General features: G+C 36.4%; 1 protein-coding gene across 1 annotated transcript; it reads left to right on the top strand.

Annotated features, from left to right (window-relative positions):
• The first annotated feature begins 12,714 nt into the window (after positions 1–12,714).
• LOC137393523 (acyl-protein thioesterase 2-like) lies at positions 12,715–24,812 on the top strand. Its single transcript, XM_068080105.1, has 8 exons — positions 12,715–12,840; positions 14,124–14,155; positions 14,446–14,511; positions 15,015–15,062; positions 15,997–16,067; positions 17,570–17,739; positions 18,123–18,293; positions 24,413–24,812. The coding sequence occupies exons 1-8, from the start codon at positions 12,787–12,789 to the stop codon at positions 24,458–24,460; spliced, it is 660 nt and encodes a 219-aa protein (XP_067936206.1). The 5' UTR covers positions 12,715–12,786; the 3' UTR covers positions 24,461–24,812.
• Positions 24,813–25,870: the final 1,058 nt, after the last annotated feature.

Raw genomic sequence — 25,870 nt, 5'->3', positions numbered from 1 at the left:
CTTATGTGTAGGAATTACCACTCTTCAAATGGGTAAGGTTGAAGGAAGTCTAGATAATTTTAGTGGTCACATTAAACTGCTTGCTTTGGTGAATGCTATAGGTATGAATGGCAGTGAGGCTTTACAGTCTGTAGGATTGAGTTTAGCGTAGGCAGATTCTACTTATGAACAGGCTATAGAACATCTACAGGAAATTTATGGTCAAGAGGAGACAGTATCCCAAGCATGTGATGAAAATGAGAGTGATTATATGTTGAGAGTTCAAAAACTCAGAAGGGATTTAAACTTTATTGGTGATAACAGGATAGATTTTTGCTTTTGCGATAGCTGTTAATGGATTTAGAGCTGTTAATGGATTCAGAGAGTTAATGGATTCAGAGAACTAAAAATTTGATAGTAATGCTATCAAACTCGTAACTTTCATAAAACCTCTAAATGAACGCCACCTCTATTTGAATGCCACTTTTATTTGATCACCACTATGGAAAAAAGTTACAAAATAGAGTGCCAGCCTCTAATTGAACACCAACTCCATTTGACCGCCACTCTGACAATCTTTAATCTTGAGGAGCTCATAATATCAAGTGATCAGTAAAAAAGTGTCCACAGGATCGTATCAATAATGATTCGTTTACACCAATAACAATTAATTATCTCACTGCCCAACTGCACAGCCTTTCATTTTTTTTTCGTTAAACTTTGAAAGCAACACAATAGAAATAATTAATAACAGTCTCAGGCTGATAGTAGTTTCTTATTTATTAGTTCACAGTACATGTATATAAGAAACGGTTTACATTTACGCTAGAAAATGAGCAACTAGTTTTGGGCCAAAGGTTACGTTTAGCGGGCCAAACATTTACACGCCGCATTTGTGTTGAATGCATTTTAGTGCCAAAAAATTGTTTGGACGCCGATATCAACTAGTTCAGCAGTGCAGAAAAAGAGTTGAAATTAAAAGACATTGTGGAAGGTATCGGACAATCAGCAGATGTTCGTTCCATCGAAAGCAACAATCAGAACGCAGCTAAATGAGCAAATGATGCAAATATTTTTGTTTTAAAATGTTAATTTGTTTGTGCACTTAGTATTATAAGTATAAATCGTTCACATCACTTGTTCTTGAGTAACAGCTAAATGAGCAAATATTTTTGTTTTAAAATGTTAATTTGTTTGTGCATTTAGTATTATAAGTATAATTCGTTCACGTCACTCGTTCTTGAGTATTTATTTGTAACATTGTATAGATTATCGTTATACAACTTTTAAATTTGCAGATTCATAGCATATTATTTGATAGCATCAATGCGGTAATCTGATCTTACATTGGATCGACGCTTGTAACTCCTCTTCTAATGCACACAAAAAGCTAGTTTTGGCTGCAAACTGTAGCACACATATCAATGAGTGCAATGAGCTTATATGCAACATTGTTAAATATATATATATAATTAAAATAAGTCTTCAAATTTAGAATGAAATAAAAATTGAAAATTCCAACAAATCGTAAAGCAGGACACAGGCTATAATATCATTGCAGGTTAATTACAAGCAATAGATATCAACTGGTAGAAACATTTCTCGGTTTCTCAATCCATATTTATTAAGAAATCTTTGACAAGTTGGAGGTAAGTCAGCAGATTTATTTATTTACCGGTATATAGCATCCAAAAGGTTTAATATCGCTTCCACCAAAAAAGGACAAAAAAGGCGACATTTGCTTCGCCCGTAAAAGGGCTAAATGTGTCTTCCCAAAATTCTGACAAGCCATTTGAAAAATACAACGCCAGCCTCTATGTCATTGCCACCTCCAATTGACTGCCACTATAGAAGAAGGGTTGAAAAATAGAATGCTATGGCGTTCAATTAGAGGTTTTACGGTATTTTATTCGGTCACAACGGACAAAGGTTATGTTCCAAATTTATGATTTTGAGTTTGCTATTTATCTCTACACAAATAGCTTCTGATCGTGTGAACATAATTTTCACTTTGTTTGAAAATGTTTCACAGCTTTTAATACCAAGTTTTTTTTCGAAAAAAAAATCCAATCCTTAAAAGAAACAGCTATCTAGTTGACAACCATATACTATGAGAGAGAATGCTAGAAAATAAGTGATTTAGATTGCCAAAACCTACACAGCAAAAATTAAAATTAGGATCTTCTTCAGTTAACTTTTGCATTTCCCTATACAATTTAGCATGTTTAAGTATACTAAGATTATTTTTCAGTTTTCATAGAAGTGTTTTTAATCAATGATCATTCCTGGTTTATAATTGTTAAACGCCTCCATAAACATAGTTTTCTTTTCAAGCTTTTGTTTGGTTCAATTTGGTTGATTTACTGATCTATACATTTAATGACTTCCTTAAAATATGGTACTATCTGCTTCAGTTGTCAAAGTCATATTATAATTGTAGCACTGAAATAAATGACGTGTACATTGTTAAATAATTACTTTTGAACGGCTTCTCACTTATTATCTTAAGTTTTGGGCATATGATGAAACCTAATCAGAGGTCTTATTCATGAAACTCATAATAACATATGTCAATCAAAGGCCTTACAGGCAAATTTTCGCAACATGTACAAGTCAAGTTCAAATAGAGTACCTAGACCACCCGTAGGTGGAAGTGGAGACCATAAGACCCGTATAAATATCAATTAAAATATTCGCATATCTCTGGTTGTTTTTAGTATAAAGTTGTTCGGTTAGATAAAGCATTTCGGTTAGATGAGATAGCTCGTCTATAAAGCAACTATAAAGCACAATCTATAAGCGCAACTATAAAGCATTTCGGTTAGATGAGATAGCTCTTGGCTGGCCCTGACATTTTGCGTGAGTGACACGACGCTCATCATTAAAACACTGCTCAATAAAATCATTTAGTTGTTGGAAAAATGGGTTTTCAGACTGCATCATGTTATGAAAGGTCTTGACCCTCTAAATTTTCCTATGATTCTGTAATGAATCAAGTCCCAACAATTCCTTCTCTTAGGTAACACCCTCCCTCCCCTTCAGACCACTAACAAAACGAGCAGCCTTGTTTTGTAACATCTCAAGCAAGTGAATAAGAGATTTCAGGCTGGGGTCCCACACCTCTGATGTAAAGTCAACTTTAGGCCGACAAAGAGTTTTACATGCCTGCAGCTTTATTTTAGGTGGTGCCGTCAAAAGATTACGTCTAAGCAAGTCCATAACCTGCGTCGCTTTTCACCGTTTTTTTTATAGATGTGCTCACTTCAGTTAAAATCACTAGTTATGAAAACTCATAAATACTTGATACTATTAACGCGATTTAAAACCACATTGTTTAGTTTATACAGTACACCAATCAACAATATTTAAGTTTTCAAAAATTATAACAGAAAATTTGAATGTATTAAAAAACATTTCCCATTTTTCAGCCCACTTCTCCAAGATACTCAAATCTTCCTGAAAGACTTCAAAAGAGTGGCACTGGTAACTGGATGATGCAACAATGCTTCATCGGCATATAGGCGAATGGTTGAAGTCGGGAATGACTAATGTCATTAATATACAGTAAAAAAAGCGCAGGCCAAGGACCGACCCTTGAGGAACACCCGAGGTTACTGCCTTAACATGTGAAAAAGAACCGTTTAACATCACCCTCTGTGTTCCATTTGTCGAAAAATCTAAAATACATGAAAGAATGTCATTCGTAAAACCATAACCCAAGAGTTTACCCATCAAAAGTACATGGGACACTTTATCGAACGCTTTTGAAAAATGTAAAGCGAATGCCTGCACACACCCTCCTTTGTCAACTTCCTTTAAAATAGACTGTGTGGTAGTTAATAGTTGACTGGTGCACGACAGTCCCCGTCTAAAACTGTGCTGTTGAGGTACGAGTATGTTATTTAACTTTGAACTAATATGACGTAAAATGATGTGTTCAAGAAATTTTGAGCAAATACAAGTTAAAGACACAAACCGATAGTTAGCGGCTGCTTGCTTACTATCAGATTTAAGTATTGGAACTACACTAGCTTGTTTCCATTGCGAGGGAAGCCTGCTCATATCTAGTGAAGACTGAAATACTACTGTTAAAACCAATGAAATTTTGTCAATAGCCAGACAAAAAATTTCTTTTTTGGAGCCAATCCGACCCAGGTGCTTTCCCACATTTCAAGTCAGTAATTAATTTCTTGACTGACTCCATTCCTGGTTATTTTGATTGTAGATTTATCAAACAAGGGATAAGGAATACAGTCTTTTTTTAGACCAAGAAACGACCAAAATAGTTATTCAACTCATTTGCCATGTCATCGGACTCCTCCAAAAATTTCCGTCATGTTCACTACTAGTCAACAACTTTATACTGTTGTTTTTGCCTGTCTTGACCTCTAAAAATCAATAAAAACGTTTGCTGTCTCCCTCAAACATAGGAGTGAAAATATGTTCAGTTAAGTAGTGATTATGTATTTTTGTAAGCTATTTTTTCTAAAAATTTTGTATTTTTGGAGATCTAACTCATTTCCAGGCCTTCTGAATTGGTTATACAACTTTCCTTGCTTGTATACAAGTTGCCTTGCAATTTTACTAAACCAGAATGGCTCACCGCTTGGTCCCTGCTTAACAGTCATGGTTGGGACATGTTTTCAATAGCTAACGCCATGTTGTGTGAGAAAACATTCCACACATTATCAATGTCCTCCATACTATCGATCACGTCCCTGATCTGACTTTCTGTTTTTTTAAAGTAAATGTTATTTCTTTTTTAGCCCGATTATATAGCTCAACAAGTTGAGGAGGCCTAGTCTTACTTCTTCAATCAAGTCTAAGTTCTAACTCAATCAAGTAGTGATCACTTAAACCCGGACTAATAACCACAAGAGACAAATCATTATTTACAAAATTAACAAAAACCAAATCTAGTGTGTTACCCTTAATGTGAGTTGAATGAGATACCAACTGATGAAATTCAAATTCATTAAAACAATCCAAAAAGTTTTGAAGCAGACGTTTGTTTTTGCCAGAGACTTTCATTAAACCACCCGATTCTCAATCAATATCCGGCAAGTTAAAGTCACCGGTAACATATATACTGCATTAGCATTTTGATATTTCTGTGTGAGCTGTGACAAAAACTTACCCAAAGGCTGAACAGCTAAATGAGATGCACTTGGTGGAATATATACATAAACCATTATTATGTCGGTGACCAGACTAGCCCTGCTTGGGAATAGAAGTAGCAATAACTTCCAAAGGAAAATTTAACAATCCTTGAAAACTCACTGCAGAGTGTAAAAATTGGTTTGAGATTGCTATCAGTACACCACTTCCATGCAATTCCTTATCATTTTTTATAGATATCAAAAACTCTAGAATAGAATAATTCTCCATTTTTACGGAGACGTCTTGATGAGTTTCAGTCACACAAAAAAAAAGAAATATGAGCTGACATTGCATTTAGCGCAATAATTTTATCCCTTATTGTTACATGTTGTAGCTGTATGTCCACGTGCGTAGTCACAGACTTCATGGTATTGCTTTTACCGGTGCTACACACGTGCTATTGTTGTGCTTTTTGGCCACACCAAATACAAATATAAGAGTCACGCAGACGCGGCTTTTGGTTTCCTGCTTGGTGACAAAACACGGCCCCCAAAATACTGTCTGAAGAGTAATGTTCAAAATCCTGTTGGTCAGCCTTTAGCTGGTAAGCAACCATAAACCCAAACACGTTATATGGTGCCCCGAGTTATTTTATTTGATTTTATATTAACTAAATTGGGTTGTGTATAGAATAAATTGATTTAATAAGTTGACGTTGGCGAGTCACTCGGCAAGCAACCCAAAGCCCATTCCTCACAAATTTTGTTTGATACAGTGTTGTGTATTGTGTTTCAGTATTAACTAGATTGTGTATTGTATTTTGTTATTGAGTGAGTCGACATTGTTAACTACCACAATAGTGGTATTTGACGCTGGCAGTGAAAATATTATGTTAATAAATTTTAAAACTGGAGTTGTCATAATAGTTTTACTAGTCATATTGGTAGTTTGTTGGTGGAAATTTTAACACTGTCAGTCAGAATAGAAAATTTTTTATGCCCTGAACCACTGAAAGGTGGTGATTTGCCAGAACAATGGAAAAGGTTCAAGAAAAACTTCGATTTATTTTTGGTTGCAACAGATAAGAGTGACTGTGCTGATGCTGTAAAGGTAGCACTGCTTCTCCGAACCATTGGGCCTAGGGGTTTAAACATATATGATTCTTTTTCATGGTCTAGTGAGGCCAGTAAAATGGTCTATAGGTAAGTATGTAAGAAATTCGCAGAGTTTTGTGCTTCCAGGGTTAATACAGTTGCAATGACTCATCAACTTTTGACAACCAAACAGGGCAGCATGACTATAGACGAGTTCATTACAGAGCTGCATCGGATTGCTCGAGACTGTGACTTTGGTGCTGTGTATGATCGCATGGTTCTGCAAGCTTTGATACTTGGTGTAGAAAGTGACAAAATGAAGCGTAGAATGTTTGAGACACTAAACATCAAACTGGAAGAAGCTCTAGGATTGAGTAGGTCAATTGAAGTGGCAGCAAGAGATCTTGAAGCAATAGAGGGTACAGTGGCAGAAGATGTTAATGCATTGAGCTTGTATAAAAGAAATGAGCCAAAGCCCAGGAAGTGTCAGCCAAAACCCTCTGCTTCTGCAGCCAATTGCAAAAGGTGTAGTGGAGTACACCCTCCTCATTCATGTCAAGCCTATGGTCAGAAGTGCCACAAATGCTCGAAGATGAATCATTATGCACGGTGTTGCACGAGTCACAGTCAGAACTTTCAGGATGGAACTAAGAAGAAGGAATTGGTACATCGAGCAGAACTGCTGAATTATTCTACAGACGAAGAATATAGCAACAGTATATCCATCACCATGAAAGATAGGAAACTGTTGTCAACACTGACATTATCATCTCCTGTTGTCACCCGACAAATTGAGTTTCAACTTGATACAGGTGCAACCTGTAACATTCTCAGTCAATGATTACTGTGCACTAGGCAGTCTTAAGCTACAAAAGACTGATACTACACTCAACATGTATGATCAAACATCTTGCACACCACGTGGATGGTGCTACCTGAAAGTGAAGGCCCAAGAGGGTGAAGAGATGAAGTTACGTTTTCTCGTGGTGAGAAGTCGCCAACATAGTTTACTATCAGGTGTTGCATGCTTGGAAATGGAGCTCTAACATTTGTCTGAGACAGTGAACTTTGTGTCCGATACAGATATTCAAGGTATGCTGCTTGAGTATGAGGACGTATTCGGTGGTTTGGGTGAGCTGCCGAGAGAATATCATATTGAGTTGGAGTCGTCAGTAAGGCCAGTGCAGGTTCGCCAACGAAAGGTGCCACTGACAATGAAAGCAGAAGTAGAGAAGGAGATCAGGTCACTTGAGAAACAAGGAATTATTGAGAAGGTTGACAAGCCAAAGGCTTGGATTAGTCATATGATTCCTATCAGGAAACCAAATGAAGACATTAGGATATGTATTGAACCTCAGAATCTAAACCAAGCAATTCTACGCAATCATGTTGAAATACCTAGTTTAGAAGACATATCCCACAGCTGAATGCTGCAACATGTTTTTCTCTCTGTGATGCAAAGAGCGGTTTTCAGCAAGTCAAGTTAGCAAAAGAGTCAACAGATCTCACCACTTTTTAGACTCCAGAGTCACGCAGCAAGTATGTTAGAGTGCCATTCGGAATTTCTTCGGCCCCTGAACAGTTCCAAAGAAGGCTAGCAAATGCATTAGATGAATTGGAAGGAATAGCTGTGGTTGCAGACGACATACTAGTATTCGGAAAAGATTGGCAGGATCATAACAGAAATCTCAGGAAGTTACTGGAAAAGGCTAGGATGTCTGGCTTGAGCTAAACAAAGACAAATGCAAATTTCTTCACTCAGATCTTCCATATATAAGTCATTTTCTGACTTCTAAAGGTCTAAAACCGGATCCACGAAAGATAGAGGCTATTCAGAACATGCAGCCACCAACTTCTGCTGAGGCAGTAAAGAGGTTTTTAGGTCATGTGACATATATGGCCAAGTTTATTCCAAACTAATCAGCTGGTGCAGAACCTTTTCGTAAGTTGTTACAGTCAAAGAAAGGTACAAAGTTTGTTTGGGAGTCAAGTCAACAAGATGCTTTCACAATGATTAAGAAAGGTTTGACTAATGCTGAGACACTCCAGTTCTTTGACACAAATGCCCCGATAGTTGTTCAGACTGGTGCTTCGACAGCAGGCTTGGGAGCTACACTATTTTTGGGAGGAAACCCAGTTACTTATTTTTCTAGATCTCTGACGGATAGTGAGACAAACTATCCCCCTATCGAGTAGAAAATGTTAGCAGCGGTTTATGCTCTGTCAAGATTGGACCAGTATGTTTTTGGCCACTCGGATGTCACCGTTTACACAGATCATATGCCCTTAGTCTCCATCTTCAAAAAACCAGTATTTAAGGCTCCTCGTCGTATGCAGTCAATGTTACTCTCTTCAGAGATATGCGGAAGTGAAGTTTGTTTGGAAACCTGGTAAGGAGCAGCTCTCAGCAGACTTCCTTTCTCGGGATAGCTACACGGAGAAGCCTTCTGGGACACCAGAGAGGTTGCATGTCTTTGCTTTGTGCGAGGTTCCCTGTGATATGGCATTGCCAGACCAGATCTATGAAGATCTACAAGGTGCTACAGAACAAGATCAAGAGTTGTAGGTGTTGATGAGATGGGTGTTGGAAGGCTGGCCTAATGATCCAAGTGCAGTTCAGGAACCAATGAAGAAGTACTGGTCATTTTGAGATGAGCTAGCAGTAGAAAGAGAACTCATTTTAAAGGACTGTGTGTGTTGGTGCCTAGAGTTCTTCAAAGAAGTATGTTAGAAAAACTGGTTGCCAGTCACCAGGAATTGCAGGCCACACTCCGCCGCACAAGACGGTCTGTGTATTGAAAAGGAATGGCTGAGGAACTTATCAAACACTGTCAAGCATGTTTGGTCTGCTTGAAAGATGCCCCAAAACCACCCAGAAAAGAATACTACGCCCATAATGTCCCACTCAAGGTATGGAACAAAGTAAGGGTGGATCTGTTTGAACAGCAAGGGAAACATTATGTTATGGCTGTAGACTACACCTCTGATTATTGAAAGCATGAACGTATAAGCAGAGAAGCTGGAAATAGGCTCAAGTGCACAAGACGCTTTCCAATAGGTCGTATGCAGTAGTGTGTGATGGTGAAATGTTTAGGAGAAATCGACGTGATCTTCGGCCAAGATTACAAGTTCCAGACAACAACCAGCCTGATCCGGTTAGGCAGCCATGTGAGGGTGCAGAGAAAATGGACCGCCCTCTCCGAGTTCGTCAAGAACCAGCTTGGCTGAATGACTATAATCAAAGTTAGTCATTAAGATACTGGGATAGTGTTTGTCTCTACAGACTTTATTTTGAGTTTATATTACCATGGTTTATTAGGTTTAGTCGCTTTAGTTTGGTGCTTTAGCTTTAATGCGATTGGGACAAACTGTGTGTTTTTGTTTTAGAAAAGAGGGAATGTTACATGTTGTAGCTGTATGTTCACGTGCATAGTCACAGACTTCATGGTATTGTTTTTACCGGTGCTACGCACGTGCTATTGTTGTGCTTTTTGGCCACACCAAATACAAATATGAGTCACGCAGGCGCCGCTTTTGGTTTCCTGCTTGGTGACAAAACGTGGCCCCCAAAATACTGTCCGAAGAGTAATGTTCATAATCCTGCTGGTCAGCCTTTAGCTGGTAAGCAACCATAAACCCAAACACGTTATACTTATTGAGCGAATATTTGCCAGTAGCAATCTATGAGTTACGTAATTATTTTTACTATTTGTCTCTTTACTGTTTAATAAATAATAATAAAATGCCAAAAGCTAGCAAACTGGCAGGTTGTCACCGTCAGCCAAGTTTCTAAAGAACTATAAAATGTATTGAAGGATTTTTGAAACAAGAAGCCTTAGTGAATTCGAACAGAAAATTAAGTACTAAAAACTACCAACGAAACAAGAGTACTAATATAACTAAAGCTACTCATCTAAAAACATTGCTTAAAGTCGCAGAATACCTTGCTTCAATCACTATTATGGGCGATCGCACAAAATGAGAACCGATAGACCCAAAACATAATCCGGAAGTTTGACAAATGATTAAATGGAATCAGAAGTATTTCGTGACGACCAATCAAATAACGAAAGTTTTGTAGCTGTCCAATGACGATGGACGGAATTGCAAGAGTTAGGTAAAACGATTCCGTTATTTTTAGAATTAACGTCCGTCTGTTCAAACATATACTTCAATGGTTATAACATTTACTATTGTTTTTATTAGCCATATAGAGAATGCATAGTTAAGAATTGACATGCTCTTTATTGAAAAATGCTTCATCAATTACATATTGTTTAGTCTTATTCTTGTGTGAGCCCAACTCATTCCTTTTCCTTAGAACCTATTATATTATAGTAAATGTTTTATTTTACTAGCTTAAGAATGTGGATAAAATAAAATTATAGGTTTGTTTGAACGTTGCATTTTTTTTAATATGAACAATTTTCTATCATTACCCTGAACATATATTACGTGTTTTTTTACATGTTTCATAATTAGCCTGATTAGTATGGATTTGTGTAAGATTACAAGCACGCCTAAATGTGCAATTTCGTTTTTTTGATGGTTTTAGTTTGCGGTGTGAACCGATATCTTGGTTTTTAGTATTGCGTGTAATAGCCAACTTTTATTAGCGATCCCTGTTCTTCATCTAAAGGTTATTATCCTTCACTGGCTACCATTGCAGTCTAATGTTGGTACAAATAGTTTATCATTTGTTATCTATCCGTTTTACGGATGGCTTCACAAGGTTAGGATGCATGTTTTTTTTAAATAGTAATCAAAATTATAGTCTGTAATATAGCAATAATTGTAAATAGCAGAATAGTTGGAAAATAGTATGACATCGGTATTTGACTGTTTAGAAATGTTACTGCAATTAAACGACATCCACTAACACTCTTCACCGATGTAAAAATTCATTGCAGCAAGTTCCTCTTTGAGTTCATGTTTTAAGTTAATAAAGTGCAATCAATAAGAGGTCAAGCCATTAACAAGTTGCAACTCTATGCTGTTTAAATCATTTACATTGGAGTTAAAATATTCCAAAAATTCAACATCTACTGCATACAAGGTTGGTGTGACTTGTATTTATTGATACATATCGTATATAAAAACGAAAATATTGCATTACGTTGTAATATATTTTATTGGTTGAAGCATTATGACTGGAGAACTGTTTTTGGCTGTTCAAGAATGCTAATTAGTGTATATATTTGTTAAATACTTGCACATCAGCTGATTTACCAAGGGAAAAGGTTTTGATGCTAATCAGAGGTAGAAAGTTTGGATTAATAATAATGTAAATTCTGATACCGATAGTAAACTAGACATGCAAACCAACAAGTTTTTGATTTTTTTTTGAATATTTTCGATCCTTTTTTCTCTAAACATCTGCTAATAACTCTCTAAGGATCAACATCTTGCAAGCAAGTTTATTATTACAGTCTGGTCATTTATTGACTGTGAACAATTAAAATTAACCAGTAAAATTAGACAACTATTAGAGAACTACAAATTAGAGAACTGGATATTGACGACACCTAATTTTAGCACTGAAACCATTTTATTGCACACCTTTATTCATTCATGCTGTTATGAAACATATCATGATCAAATCTGATACAATATATCAACTGGGTTCGGTATTGAAAAGCCCTGACTGCTCTCAAGCAACATGTAAGACACATCAACCGTTGACAAGCATCATGTAACTTAGGCTTTGCTTACAATTAGGTTTAAAACTTTATTTTATTCAAAAAATATCTTGACCATTCAAACCTCATGATTTCTATCATATATGTTGATATAGTTTTTAAAGATATTGATAACTTGGTAAACTATGACTCTGTGAAGTCTTAGATCTTAACTCATGCGTGTTCGGCTTATATTTATCCAAGCCACTTAATTCACCAAAAACAGTTTGTGTGAGCTGTAACTGTCTTTACAATGACATTGTTGATCGCTTACAATGTTTCAGTTGACTATACGTCTTCAGCAACACGCTGTCACCTCTAGATTAAAATTTAGTTTCAATTCGTTTTTTTCACTTATTTATTTAATACATCATATATATATTCGCAGTACATACTTTTTAAAATGTTTTCTATCATTTTAATTTATTTTTACACTGTTCACTTTGAAAGGCAACAATTTGTACATAATATTATAAAAAACAGGACCGTGTCTTATCATGTTCAATTTCTATATACTGTACAATTAGTGAGCAGCCACAAATTGATTTTTAAGTTGCATGTTTGACGATCTTTGTTGTGTTTTACTTTTCCTTAATCATTATTATTTGAGCGCTAAAGTAACCATGATTATCTGACAGAATTCAAGCAGAGTTTCTGGAATATGTGCAAAGCAGCCATTGTAATTCAAATTGATAAAAACGTTAAAGACAAGACACGTTTTATACGATTTTTATTTCACTTGAAGCTTTGCTATAATAATATTAATAGTCTTCACAAGGATTGCTAACTGATGGTCTATTTTTTGGGTAATACCAAAATGGGAAGCTGTTCCACCTTTTCTATAAACATTACTTTTAAATTTCAGCGACTATCTGATTGGAAAATAGGAGCTCACTTGTAAACAGGCTTATATTGGCAAACCTATTTACCTCAGTATGTCTAGATTGCCTGCCGCAACTATTTCTCCAACTAGCAAACATACAGCCACTGTAAGTATTTGTCTATACATATATGGGTACATAATCGCGGGATATATTCTATAACTCGTCATGAAAGTATATATGTTATTCCTAAATAATTGCAAACTTTTAATATATGCTATCAAAGTTGACAAGGAATATGGTCAAACGTCGACTTGCCACCGTGTCTGTGTATGAATATTTCAATATGCGGCATAAAATTAGAGCAGATATTTGTCTTGACAGGAAGTAATTTCCGACATGCAATGCCCTAAATTTCTTGAAACATTACAGTTTAATGAGAAAAATTGAAAGTTGGTAGAAATTAAAAATAAATAGGAAAAAGCAATGAAAACTATATGAAGTCAATTTAAAGTCTAGTGTGAAAGTTAAAAAAGTTATGTCGCGTGGTTTTATCTCTCACTCTGCCACTAAATCTAAAATATTGCGCTGACTTGATTTTAAAGCGAAGTAACAAAAATTTTTTTATTTGTCGTTTAATTAATTTAATGTTCACAGATAATTTAGGTCTTACATACTGTGTTTATTTTAATGCTTTATATCATTGCTTAAAGAATTTGATGCAGTTTTTTGGGCTTTGGGGTGAAATAAACACGTTACAATGTGTTCTTGTAAAAATATTTGCTCCAAAATACAACGGTTTTGGCATACAATGCAGTTGTCTGAAAAGATTAACTTTGTATGCCTAAGTTTTGCTGTATTTAACTACATGGCTAATCAGATGCTGCTTGATGCCTAAGTGCAATAGGTAATAGCTAATGGCTGGCAGGTGCAGTTGCATCTAATTCCGTTAATAGTTTAATCTGAGCTTGTTTGCAGTCATGCCTCTGATTACCAAAGTCACTCATGCCTCTGGTAATCAGAGGTATGACTGCAAATTGTGAATGAAATTGCAACTTTATGATCAATCGGTGCTGATAACAATAAATATACTATTAGAAATTACTAAGTTCCTCTTGCAGCTGGCTGAGTTTTCAGCTTGCTCATTTTTGTTGCAGGAAAGCTCTAGTGGCTGAGTCATTTTATTGTTTGGCTGATTTAATCATTTACCGCTAAACTTGTGTTATCCGGGTCTATAGGTTTATCATCTACTGGTTTAATAGTTAGTCTACTAGTTAAATATGGTCGAATATGTTCTGCTATCAAATTCAACTAAATCCTTTTTCCCCGTGATGCAAGTTTGTATAAAAATGATATAAGTAAAGAGGGTTACTTTCACATTTAAGCATCGTCTCACAAATGTTTGATAGCATTCCATAGCGTGCTTTACTCGTGCCATACTGTTATTGCAGGTTATTTTCTTGCATGGCTTAGGAGACACTGGGTAAGCTTGCATTTCTTATACATTTGTAACTGAGAGCAAATTGAGTTCATATTTTTGAGATCTCTACTGTAATTCGGTCTCTACAGTAGAGACCAAATTATTATGCAGGGTAGTGTCTAGTTTTCGCTGTTGGTAATCTGCATCCAGTATGACTGTTTATGAAGAGATGAATACCTTTCTTTGTGAGAAATGTGTTAATAATTTGTGTGAAGAGCTCAAGTGTATGTTCAAATATTAGGACCTTTGCCTGATAAAAATATGGCTAACAGTACGTGCCGTGGATATTTCAGTCAAGGCTGGTGCGAGCTATTTAAACAAGGAGCCCTTCCATGGATAAAGTACATCTTTCCTCATGCGTAAGTTCCGACCTCCTACTCTGGACTAGATTTCAACAGGCTAATTACTTTTGTCACTGTGGAATTGTTTTTTGTTACTACTGCCAGAAGCTACAGAATTTGTTAGACTTGGACCAATGTAGTTAGCCTGTATGAAATGAAATACTAGCATGAACAAGCTTGGTCTGAACTTTGTCACGTGTCTCTGCAAGACAACCTCTCAGCTAATATAGTCAATTACACTAACTCGCTTCCTATTATTAAAGCAAATACGTCAGATGTTGCATTCGTAATCCTTATTGACTAGACTAATTGCATTTTCTCTCCTGCGGCAAAGTCCAAGTTCTCTCATATGTTTTTATTATTAGTAAAACGCTCTGGATAGATGGCTAAGGTATGCTCATGTAATGTTGCAATATATGCCCTGGTGTGTTGACTAGGCAAAACCTGCGGTGACATGTTCGTAAAGATTTGTACTTTACGCCGCGGAAGGTTGAATACTGTTTGGCATGTACATTTTACAGACCAAGTCAGCCAGTCAGTTTGAATGCTGGAATGTCTATGCCATCATGGTAAGTATATACCTGTAATATTTGAACAAGGGACCGTCAATAAATCATTAATGGGAGATAATAAAATGAATGTCTAGCCAGTATTCAAATAGAAAGCATGAATGCCCATCCACTTTGGTATTGTTATTGCGGGTCAAGAATATGTAGTCAGGGAAACTGCGTCTATACAACATCGTCTGTCTGATTGCACTACCAAAGGTATTATTGATGCCATTCCTCATTGATAACTTGCTCACCACAACCTGCTCTCCATTGTCACCCATATGACCTATCCTACGCCAAGGCCTTATCTTTGTCAAACGTATTTCACAGTCTAACATAAAGTACACAACTTCTCGCAGATTTTTTATTACAATTACGGTGTCGATGAGGCATATGAATTGCAGAACATTTTTGCAAGCATTTTCCTGTTGCAAGTTGGTAAGTGGTGTACACACGACAGCATATGCACTATAAACGAGGCCATTCAAACATGAAACTTCATTCGCCTGATAAAAAAATGCAGGTAAATTTAATCGAGGAGATGGTACAGATTTATAAGAAGCTGGTGTTGCAAGACATTCATGCACTGATGGGTGACTCTTCTACAGTTTATGGCCGTAGTGTTCATGGGAATCCCTGGTGACACAGGAGCTGTTGTCAAATTTATGTGTACTGGTTAACATGTGTGTCATATCTTATGTCATGTTCATACTTAGTGTCATATGCCATCATTCATATTGTTATGCTATGCATTATGCAAAGATTCAATAATGAAGTAATGCACTCGCAGCACCAATTGGTGCTAGTGAGGACAACTCCAATTTAAACAACATGTTTTTAGAAATCATTGTTTTACTTGCATTTAAAAATTCCTCGTTATTTTTTGCAAGCTTGAATCTAATAAGATTTGCGTTTGTATAAGTCTTTTGTTACAATCCTTACTGATACTCAGGTTTGACATCCATGGACTGTCTGCTAACTCTCCTCAAGACGAACAGGGAATAAAGAAGTCAAGTGCAATGCGTGAGTGGCATTGGTTCATGTACCCAGTTGTTCATAGCACTCATAGACATATCTGAATACATGATGTACCCAGTTGTTCATAGCACCCATAGACATATCTGAATACATGATGTACCCAGTTGTTCATAGCACCCATAGACATATCTGAATACATGATGTACCCAGTTGTTCATAGCACTCATAGACATATCTGAATACATGATGTACCCAGTTGTTCATAGCACCCATAGACATATCTGAATACATGATGTACCCAGTTGTTCATAGCACCCATAGACATATCTGAATACATGATGTACCCAGTTGTTCATAGCACTCATAGACATATCTGAATACATGATGTACCCAGTTGTTCATAGCACTCATAGACATATCTGAATACATGATGTAACCAGTTGTTCATAGCACTCATAGACGTATCTGAATACATGATGTACCCAGTTGTTCATAACACCCATAGACATATCTGAATACATGATGTACCCAGTTGTTCATAGCACTCATAGACATATCTGAATACATGATGTACCCAGTTGTTCATAGCACTCATAGACATATCTGAATACATGATGTACCCAGTTGTTCATAGCACTCATAGACATATCTGAATACATGATGTACCCAGTTGTTCATAGCACCCATAGACATATCTGAATACATGATGTACCCAGTTGTTCATAGCACCCATAGACATATCTGAATACATGATGTAACCAGTTGTTCATAGCACCCATAGACATATCTGAATACATGATGTACCCAGTTGTTCATAGCACTCATAGACATATCTGAATACATGATGTACCCAGTTGTTCATGGCACTCATAGACATATCTGACTGAATACATGATGTACCCAGTTGTTCATGGCACTCATAGACATATCTGAATACATGATGTACCCAGTTGTTCATAGCACTCATGGACTTATCTGAATACATGATGTAACCAGTTATTCATAACCCTCATAGACATATCTGAATACATGATGTAACCAGTTGTTCATAACACTCATAGACGTATCTGAATACATGATGTAATCAGTTGTTCATAGCGCTCATAAACTTATCTGAATTCTTGCAGATGCACTCTTGGAGTACTGCCGAAGTACAAAAACAAAATGCCGCGCACATATATTTTATTTTGCAGCTATGATCAAACCAACATACTTTTTATGTTTATGATTTTTTTTCTGAAGATGTGCTCATTGAATAGGGAATGTAAGATTAACTGTAGGTTGTGCCGTGTTGCTGGATTATACTCGCAATAAAGTTATGACAAACTAACTTATCTGCTCACAATATATTACGCTGCCTGCATTCTAGCATTAGCTTCATTATTTTGTCACCCCAACTTGAGGGCAAACAGCAATTTGTATCTTGTGAACATTTGAATAGTCTAGCGCTTGCTAGTCTTTTTGCAGCAATACTGACATTTCTTTCTATATGTTTTTCATGCATTTTTACTGTATTGCTAGCATATTTTGCATATGTTGTCTTCTAGTGACAGATCTCATTCGAGAAGAAACCAAGAGTGTACCCGCAGAGAGGATCGTGGTAGGAGGTTTCTCTCAGGGTGGTGCAGTAGCTCTCTTCAATTCACTCACGGAGAATGTCAAATTGGCTGGAGTCCTAGCCTTCAGCACCTGGCTTCCTCTCCATACTAAGATTACGGTTTGTTAATTTGCTGCTCTTCATTTTTCTCCTCTCATCAGCTCTAAGTTGGGTATTGTGATCTGCCTGTGTGCCTGATGTCTGTAATAACTACAGCCTGTCCAATATTGAACAAACCTTCTGAACTCAAACCTGATAAACAGTTGGCCAGTATTTCGTCACTGTGGAGTGCGGTACAGTTCGATTTAGGTATTCACCATGTGGTAGTTTGTTATCTCTCATACAACCAGTAACCCAAGCTACTAGAGCTCAGTTTATTCTCCATATTTGTGGTATTTTACGACCTCGCAGCTTATCAAGTTGAGAGTAGCAGATCATTTTATATGAAGTTGCTTGGTTTTTGGAGGGATATGGTAGACAGCAATAGTCATTTTTTTCACCAGACCATGTTGAAAGATGCAAATAAGCGGACACCAATACTGCAATGTCATGGTGACCTTGACCCTGTAGTCCCATATCCTTTGGGCTCAACGACAGCAGCCTTTCTGAAGCAGCTGAATCCTGAGCACGAGCTACACATGCTGTCAGGAGTCATGCACAGCAGTTCTCCAGAGGTATTACATACCCTCTCTGTATTATTGTGTGTGTCATTGTTTGCAACTTTAGTTGCTGAGTTTTACAATTGGTTACGGTTTTACCAGCTAGCTGGCTCATGGTGCTGGGTGCCATGAGCACATGGCACTGAGCTGGTTTATAACTCACAGCAAGGAAGTCGTGTTCACTTCAGATTCTAATTCTTTCCAGATGCTCAATTCATACTCCTTGAAACAGGATATACACTTGCCGTCATTTTCCGTCAATCAGCTGCTAGGTTTCAAGTCGTCATTGATGTAGAAGCTATTCTTATTGGTTGATTTTGCAACGTTTTCTCTGGTTGACTATTTTGGAAGACGCGATCCTGTTTCTCAATACTGTAAATACAATAATGTAACACTAGCTGAATGCCTGACGTGACACAGGTAATAAAAAAGTTTTTGCGTAGAAAATTTATTCTTAATTGGCTAAGTTTTTTTACCCAATAAATTTGAGTAACTTAAGCTAGTCTAAACCTTTACTATAATAAGAGCTGCTATTATAACTTACCCAGCAATCATGATCATTTGGCGTGCTAGATGAAGCATGCTATTTTAACCAATCGGCGTTAAAGATTGGCAGTTCTAATAAGTATGACTACAATTATACCATTGTATAGCAATGTAGCCGCTTGGTCTAATGTATAGATTTGCATGTCTGTAGACCTGGAAGTTCCGAGTTCAATTCCAGTAATCAGTGCAAAGCAGATTTCTCGCTCCTATAACTTTATTGCTATAACTGGACACACTAATGACAGACAAACACTGAGATTTATGTATAAAGATAAATGATAGATAACCCATTAATAAACAGGTTAGGATTGATTCAAGGCTTGACTGAATCATGAGCGATAATGGGAAACTACAAAAGGTACCCGTGATCAAATTGGGAGAAAATATTCTCACGGTTAAACAAAAAAATAATGCTTGATACACGAATGTTCTAAATAACAAGCAGCTGTCTGCAATGAACACGTGTGTGTGCGTGTAAAAAATCTGGCATTTTCGATTGGTTGGAGATTAATGAATACAAAAACAATGAATAACATGATAAGTGAGATTATTACTAGTAGATGATGTTGTCAACAGATAAAAAGAGCTATTGTCATTACAGTGGTAGTAGAGCACAATTACTTTCAATCTTCCAATCAATCTCATCAATCAATCAATAATTTCCAATCTTGCAAAAGTTATCAGTACAAATGCTCTGGTCACATACTCTTGTGTGATCAGCTGTAGTCACTGCTATTGTCAATAATAGCGTGTGAACCAACCTTTTAGTGTCACAGCGTGATCAGTATTGTATCGGTCATGCTACTTTTAGCAATAGTCAGATATCAGCGCTAATTCTGGTTCATCTACTTTCTCATTTTTCAGATCAAAAGACATCGTCACTTTGTTCTCTAAGATAATTGCTTTCTCTTACAGACTATATGCCAAATAATTTATCTCTCAGCGTGTGATTGTCTCACTTTTTCATTGCCTTTGCTAGTTGGCCAAATAAAGCTCGGGTAATTATCTCCCTTTGGTACCCTGTTAATTATTCGCTAACCGAAATCTACTTGGTAGATGATGTCTGTACCAGCATGATTGTACCATATAAAGATATGAATATTCTGTAATTATGGAGCATATTAATTTAAATAGTTGATAGAGTAGCTGATCCAACAGCTTTTTTGATCAGGTATTAGTTATTTTTTGAAGTACATTAACTCACCAAAATCATAAAAATAACACAACGAAAAATATTTTTCATTTTATGCTGTTTTACTACTACTAATTTTTATTTTCAGTTATTTAATTAATCAAATAATATTAATATGCACTACTTTTATCTAGTTCAAACCTGAAGCCTGTTGCTGAGAAAGAACGAGTGACTCACCAATCGCTGTAAAATTGTGCTAATAAATCTATTGACGGAAATTAACATTTGCAACAAATTTAAGGCTGTAATTTTTATTAAAAAAATTGGTCTGAGTAATTGTAACCTATTTTGCAACATAAATTGTTTGCATTATAACCTTTTTGGTACTATAAAATTCTCTTCCTGTAGTAATATTAAATTTCCATCACTACAATATCAGGCATTACATTTCACTATCTTTTACCCATTAGACATTAGTAGCAGATTGTTTCTGGTTGTAACAAAATCAAAATTATCTTGTCTATAAGCAGGCTTTCAACTAGTTCTATCAAATATTTGTTCAAATGTTTCCAAATTTATCCGTTTGTCAGAATACATAACAGCGTCATGTGGAGTGTGTAGCTGTGCGCCGAGAAACTCATTTTATCAAATGCACTGGGTGACTCGGTGGTAATTTGATCATGTAGATCTGTGAGGGTTCCGTTAACAAGAGTCCCATACTGTGCAGATTTTTGTTGTTGGTGGTTACCGTGGGTGTCTGCTATGCCATTTTTATCATCACCTCATCTACTCCGATGCTGCAAAACCTCAAAGTTAAAATCTCTAAGATATTTTGCAAACCCATTTGGTCTCAAATGTTTAAAACCAAGAATCTCGGCGTTTAACCATTTTCATGATATCATTGGTATTGACAAATCACAAAAAACTAATTGACATTAGGAATGAAAAAATTGTTTGTCCATCTATAACATGTCCTTGCGCTCCATCGTCGGAAAAGCTGAAATTAGAAGTTGTGCTTTCATTCCATTTTTATTATCCCAAACTTTTAGTATTAGCTTAATGCCTGTAGCTACATAGGCTACACTTTTCTAAATTGAATACAAATTATGACATCCTTTCAATGTCCTTCTGAAATTACTTTTAATAAAACATATCTTGTTTCATTCGATCTGTCAATGACTTTAACGAACTACTAGGCGAATGCTCGGCATCACATCAAAAAAGGTTTTTGCATAGAAAATATATTTTTAATTAGCTAACTTTCTTTACCCAATGAATTTGAGTATCTTAAGCTAGTTAATCTTACTATAATAAGAACCATTATTATAACTTGAGCCAGTGTTAGGAAAAGGTTGCATCATACTTTTTAGGTGTGCTACTGCTAGCTGAAGCGTGAGTATTTTAATCAATCGGCATTAAAGGTGTATAAGTATGATGTGGACTATTATTCAGCTCTAAGGCCAGTTGGACACGTAGTCTAGTGTTTAAAACGCTTGTCTGCAGACTTGAAGGTTTCGAGTTCAAATCTCGTACGAAGCACGTTTTGCATTCCTAAAACTTTATTGCTATAACTGGACAGACGAATGACAGACAGACAAACACTGATTTATATATATGTACTAGCTGCATTGCCCGCCTACAGTAACAGATTCACGTGCAGCATAAGGTTTATTGAGAGTTGGCTTTCATACTGTAAAACAACTCCAAATATGCAGTTACATCTCCCTCTTTCCCCTCTCTCCGTCTCTCCCCTCTCTCTCTCTCCCCTTTCCCTCCCTCTTTCTCTCTCTCTCCCCCCCCCCCCCTCTCCTCCTCGCTCTCCCTCTCTCTCTCCCTCTTTCCCCTCTCTCTCTCCCCCCCCCCCCCCTCTCCTCCTCGCTCTCCCCTTCTCTCTCTCCCTCTCCCCCCTCTCTCTCCCTCTCCCCCCCTCTCCTCCTCGCTCTCCCTCTCTCTCCCTCTCTCTCTCTCCCTCTCTCTCCCTTAGTTCAACGCAACACATGCGGATAGACAACATTTTTGGTTTTTCTGTCGGGCGTATGAAGAAACAGTTTTCGGCGTGTGCCTACTTTTGAGCAGGCGACGTATAGCTGGTCATGGCTGATGCAGGGTGACAGTAAGTCGATAGCAGCTGCTCTCTTTCTTTTCACAATAGCGTATCGCAACCCTCGGAGTACTCGTGAATGTTCTGTAATAGTAAGTTACAGTAGGCCTACTCGTAGCTGGAAAAAAATTAGTAACTCGGCTGCTGAAGGAAATGAACATGACCCACTATCACGAACAGCGGCAAATCCAACGTTATTAAGTAGTGGAGATGTGGCAATTCATAGACAATACAACATCGTATAAGAAACACTTACCTTTTTGATGTGGAAATTTAGTAGGTGAGAAATGCGTTTTTCCAGTGGCTCCAAGAAACAAACGTTTACGTGACCTTCTCGGTACACGTTGGCAGTAAATATTAATTGCATGTAAATAACTACTCGTTAATTTATTTTATTTAATGAATAGTACATTTGTATAGCTGTATAGACACCTTTGTATAGGCCGCAGAACTCAGGAAAGGTGCTTTTTAACACGGCAGAAAATTTGCCGTTTAAAAAGCGTGCTAACCGGGGATTTCGGTTAATGTGCTCGAGCGGTGAAAGAAAAACAACAGAATCGCCACTCTTTTATATAAGCCGCTTGGCTCAAATCGTCAGAGAAAAGTAGCGGCTAATAGTCCATATTACGAAATTACGATATTACGAAATTACGATAATTAGTACTCATATTAATTCGGTTGGCTTCGTTCGACCGAATGGAAAAAGAAAGACCGCTCTATAATTTATTTACCGTTACTACACATATTAATTCAGTTCGCTTCGTACGACCGAAATTCGTACGACGATAAAAAAAAAGACCGCTCTATAAGGCGGACAATCAATCACACAGACAACGATTGCCGTTTATATAGTAGATATACTAGATGAGTGTCTGGCATTGCACTGGTAATAAAAAGTCTTTGGACAGAAAATTTATTTTTATTTAACATATACATCTACCATTCTAATTTTTGAACTTCCTATCATGAAAAAAGTGTTTTTGTGAAGTTCAAATGAATTGAGGAAAAAAATAAAACAACTGGAAAGGTTTTCAAACTTTTTCAAACATCTGTAAATTTTAAATTTCATATTATGAAGAAGTGTTTCGATGAAGTAAATTAGCAGGAAAAATAAAACCATAAATGTGTTTAAATGTAAATGTGAAATCATTAGCAAGTAATAGGTAATTATAGTCCGTCTTGTTATGATTACGATGAAAAATTACTTGGTATACAATTATATGATTTTAGTTCGTTCCAGTGTTGGCATCAAAAGGCAAAAATATCATATAGAGTGGTTTAGAAACCAGTAGTAATTATCTAATGCAAACAACTTGTAAAAATCTTCATCAGTAAAAATAATAATAAAGCAATATGCTAACCTTAGTAACTATAGTTACCTACAAGAGCTTTATTGTATTTAGTGGTTATGATCTGCAATAGAATGTAACATTATAATGTACTACGTACAGTACGTACCATGGAGAGTTCTTACTTTCGAGACAAACGTGTAACATAACACCAGCTGAATCTAACTTAAATAAATTTAGCTTACTAAACACATACTTGAAGGGGGTTTTAGTGTGTATTTTAGTGAAATTCAAGCGTAACTAAAATTTAATCACTCATCTGTTTTCGAATCCGTTTTTACCATAACGGATGACGCTGAACTGAGATGGTGAGCAATATATATCTCTTAATAACATATACAATCAATACACAAATCACTAAATTTTAATTTCGAGATAAATTTTTGTTGACAACGTATAGCGGGAAAACAAGTTTGCCCTAGTATGGCTTGGACAAAGAAGTATCGTGTTTTATAAGAGTTAGGTTAAAAATATATTATAACAGGGGCATCGTAGCCCGTTGGCGCAACGTATCAATTATTAATACATCATTTAGCGTGTGAAATAGGGACAAGAGTATGTAGTAAGAGTGATGGAATTGTAAGAACCTTCGTAGACTTGTGGTCAGATGATTGGTTTTCAAATGTTCGGTTGCAATCTTCATGAGTTCAAATCCAGCTTGATGTGAGCTTTTCATAGCTATAGCTTGAAAGACCGAATCACAGATCCGCAAAATTTGAGATTGATACATGTATATAGATAGAAGATGGATACATGTAATATCTTCCTGTTAGCAATTGTTAAGCATTACTATATTGTTTCACAAGGTGTCTTTTTTATACTTGGCACAGTTTAAAATAAAAATTTATATGTAGCCATTCCAACACAGCAAATTTATTCCAAGTTACAAATTCTTTGCAAGTTTTTACGCAGAATTCAAACTTTTGCAATTATGCTCTGTTACATGTCAAAAGTATTGCTTTATTTTTTATCACAAAATATTTAAAAATACTTGATGCTGTTTCAGGAGTTGGAAAAGAGTAAGAAATTTCTACTCAAGTGCTTGAAGGACTAAAGCTGTAGGAATGCTCCTTACTTCACTCATATATGTTGTTCAGCGATAATACGTTCTGCCTTTCTAGACTGAAATATTTACTACATTCACAGTATTTGTGGAACATTTATTCTATAATTATACAATTATGAAATCTGATCGATATTATATGGAGTAACTCGATGTATAGGTTTAATTATTCTTCTGTTTATGAGGATACAGTTTGAAAATGTTTAGGCAATACCGAGTAGGAAGTATCAAGCCAGTGTTTTATTTGAACTTATACTTTTCTCTCATACAAGTGCAGACTAAATGCAATCTATATATATTCAGGACCTGTATCAGCATATGCAATAAATAGTTGTGAACTTTATCTCTTATTAGTTATTACGTATTATCTTTTGTTTGCGTCTTTGCTTGTTGCTGTCCTTTAGCATTTATACTGGCCCACATATGAGGTGTCACCTTTTACTTCCTCGATTTGGCCTATTCCTTGCATTAGAGACAAATACTGTTCTATGGACATGCTCACAAGCTTTACCGTTTTCTCTTAACACTTTGAAAATTTTGGGTCTGAAATAATTCAGAGATATATTTATCCACTGGGTCCTACACAAGAGTAAGCTTGGTTTCATAGTTTTGCTTTGTTTTTCCATACTTTCGGTTTTTGTAGAATTATGGAATTTTGGTCGCTGTTTGTGGTTTATGTTTTCATTGTAATTCTGAAGTTCAAATTGATTGAGCTATTTTTTGAGATATTGCCAAAATTGTTTTTAATACGGTATAGTATCGGAGGACTTGCTTGTGCGTAGGAGGTTAGGCTTCAAAGAGGTAGTGCCGGCAATTGTGGCACTAGCAGTTGTCTTCTCATCCGTCGTTCTTACTGCTACTTTTATGTAAAGCATTATCTGTTTCTGCATTTGTGTGGGTTTCTACTTAGAAAATGTTCTAAAGGAGTTGTAGAGACTTTCTGTACATTGTATATAATCAGACGATAGAGCAAGTTATATGTATATTATAGAGTAAGGTGGTGCATAGCATATCAGATGGAGCCGGTGGATTGTTGAGTAGTTATTAGCATTTACCAAGTTACATTTGGGCGGTAACAAAATTTTGGGTTTTGATCACTAGCAGAAAACGTCTGTCTGGGACAATATAGGTCCCAGCTCCATCACTATAGGTATACCCAGGAAAAGTGTGTAATAAATGTATGAAATTCAAAGCAGTAGACCAGAGAAGCAAAGCAATGTAAAGATATTCTATTGCTATAGGCATAGAATTTACCAAGTGTAACTGAAAAAACCTCATAGTTTCAGATTTTAATGATTTTTTAATATGTTGTTGCCCATGTTGAAAAACCCTTAAATCCCAAATTCTGATCTTCTACGGTCTTTGGTTCAGGTGCTATGAGGATTTGAACTCTGACCATTT

The sequence above is a fragment of the Watersipora subatra genome, chromosome 4 (genome assembly GCF_963576615.1).
Source record: "Watersipora subatra chromosome 4, tzWatSuba1.1, whole genome shotgun sequence".
Taxonomy (NCBI): domain Eukaryota; kingdom Metazoa; phylum Bryozoa; class Gymnolaemata; order Cheilostomatida; family Watersiporidae; genus Watersipora; species Watersipora subatra.
The sequence above is the reverse complement of the archived record's forward strand: the minus strand, read 5'-3'. Positions and strand labels throughout refer to the sequence as shown.

What these genes read in the sequence shown, in the direction of transcription:
- LOC137393523 (XM_068080105.1), top strand. Translation starts at nt 12,787, where the DNA reads ATGTCTAGATTGCCTGCCGCAACTATTTCTCCAACTAGCAAACATACA. An exon ending in AAGTACATCTTTCCTCATGC is followed by an intron (nt 14,512 to 15,014) that starts GTAAGTTCCGAC and finishes TACATTTTACAG; the next exon opens with ACCAAGTCAGCCAGTCAGTT. An exon ending in CTCTCCATACTAAGATTACG is followed by an intron (nt 17,740 to 18,122) that starts GTTTGTTAATTT and finishes TTTTTTCACCAG; the next exon opens with ACCATGTTGAAAGATGCAAA.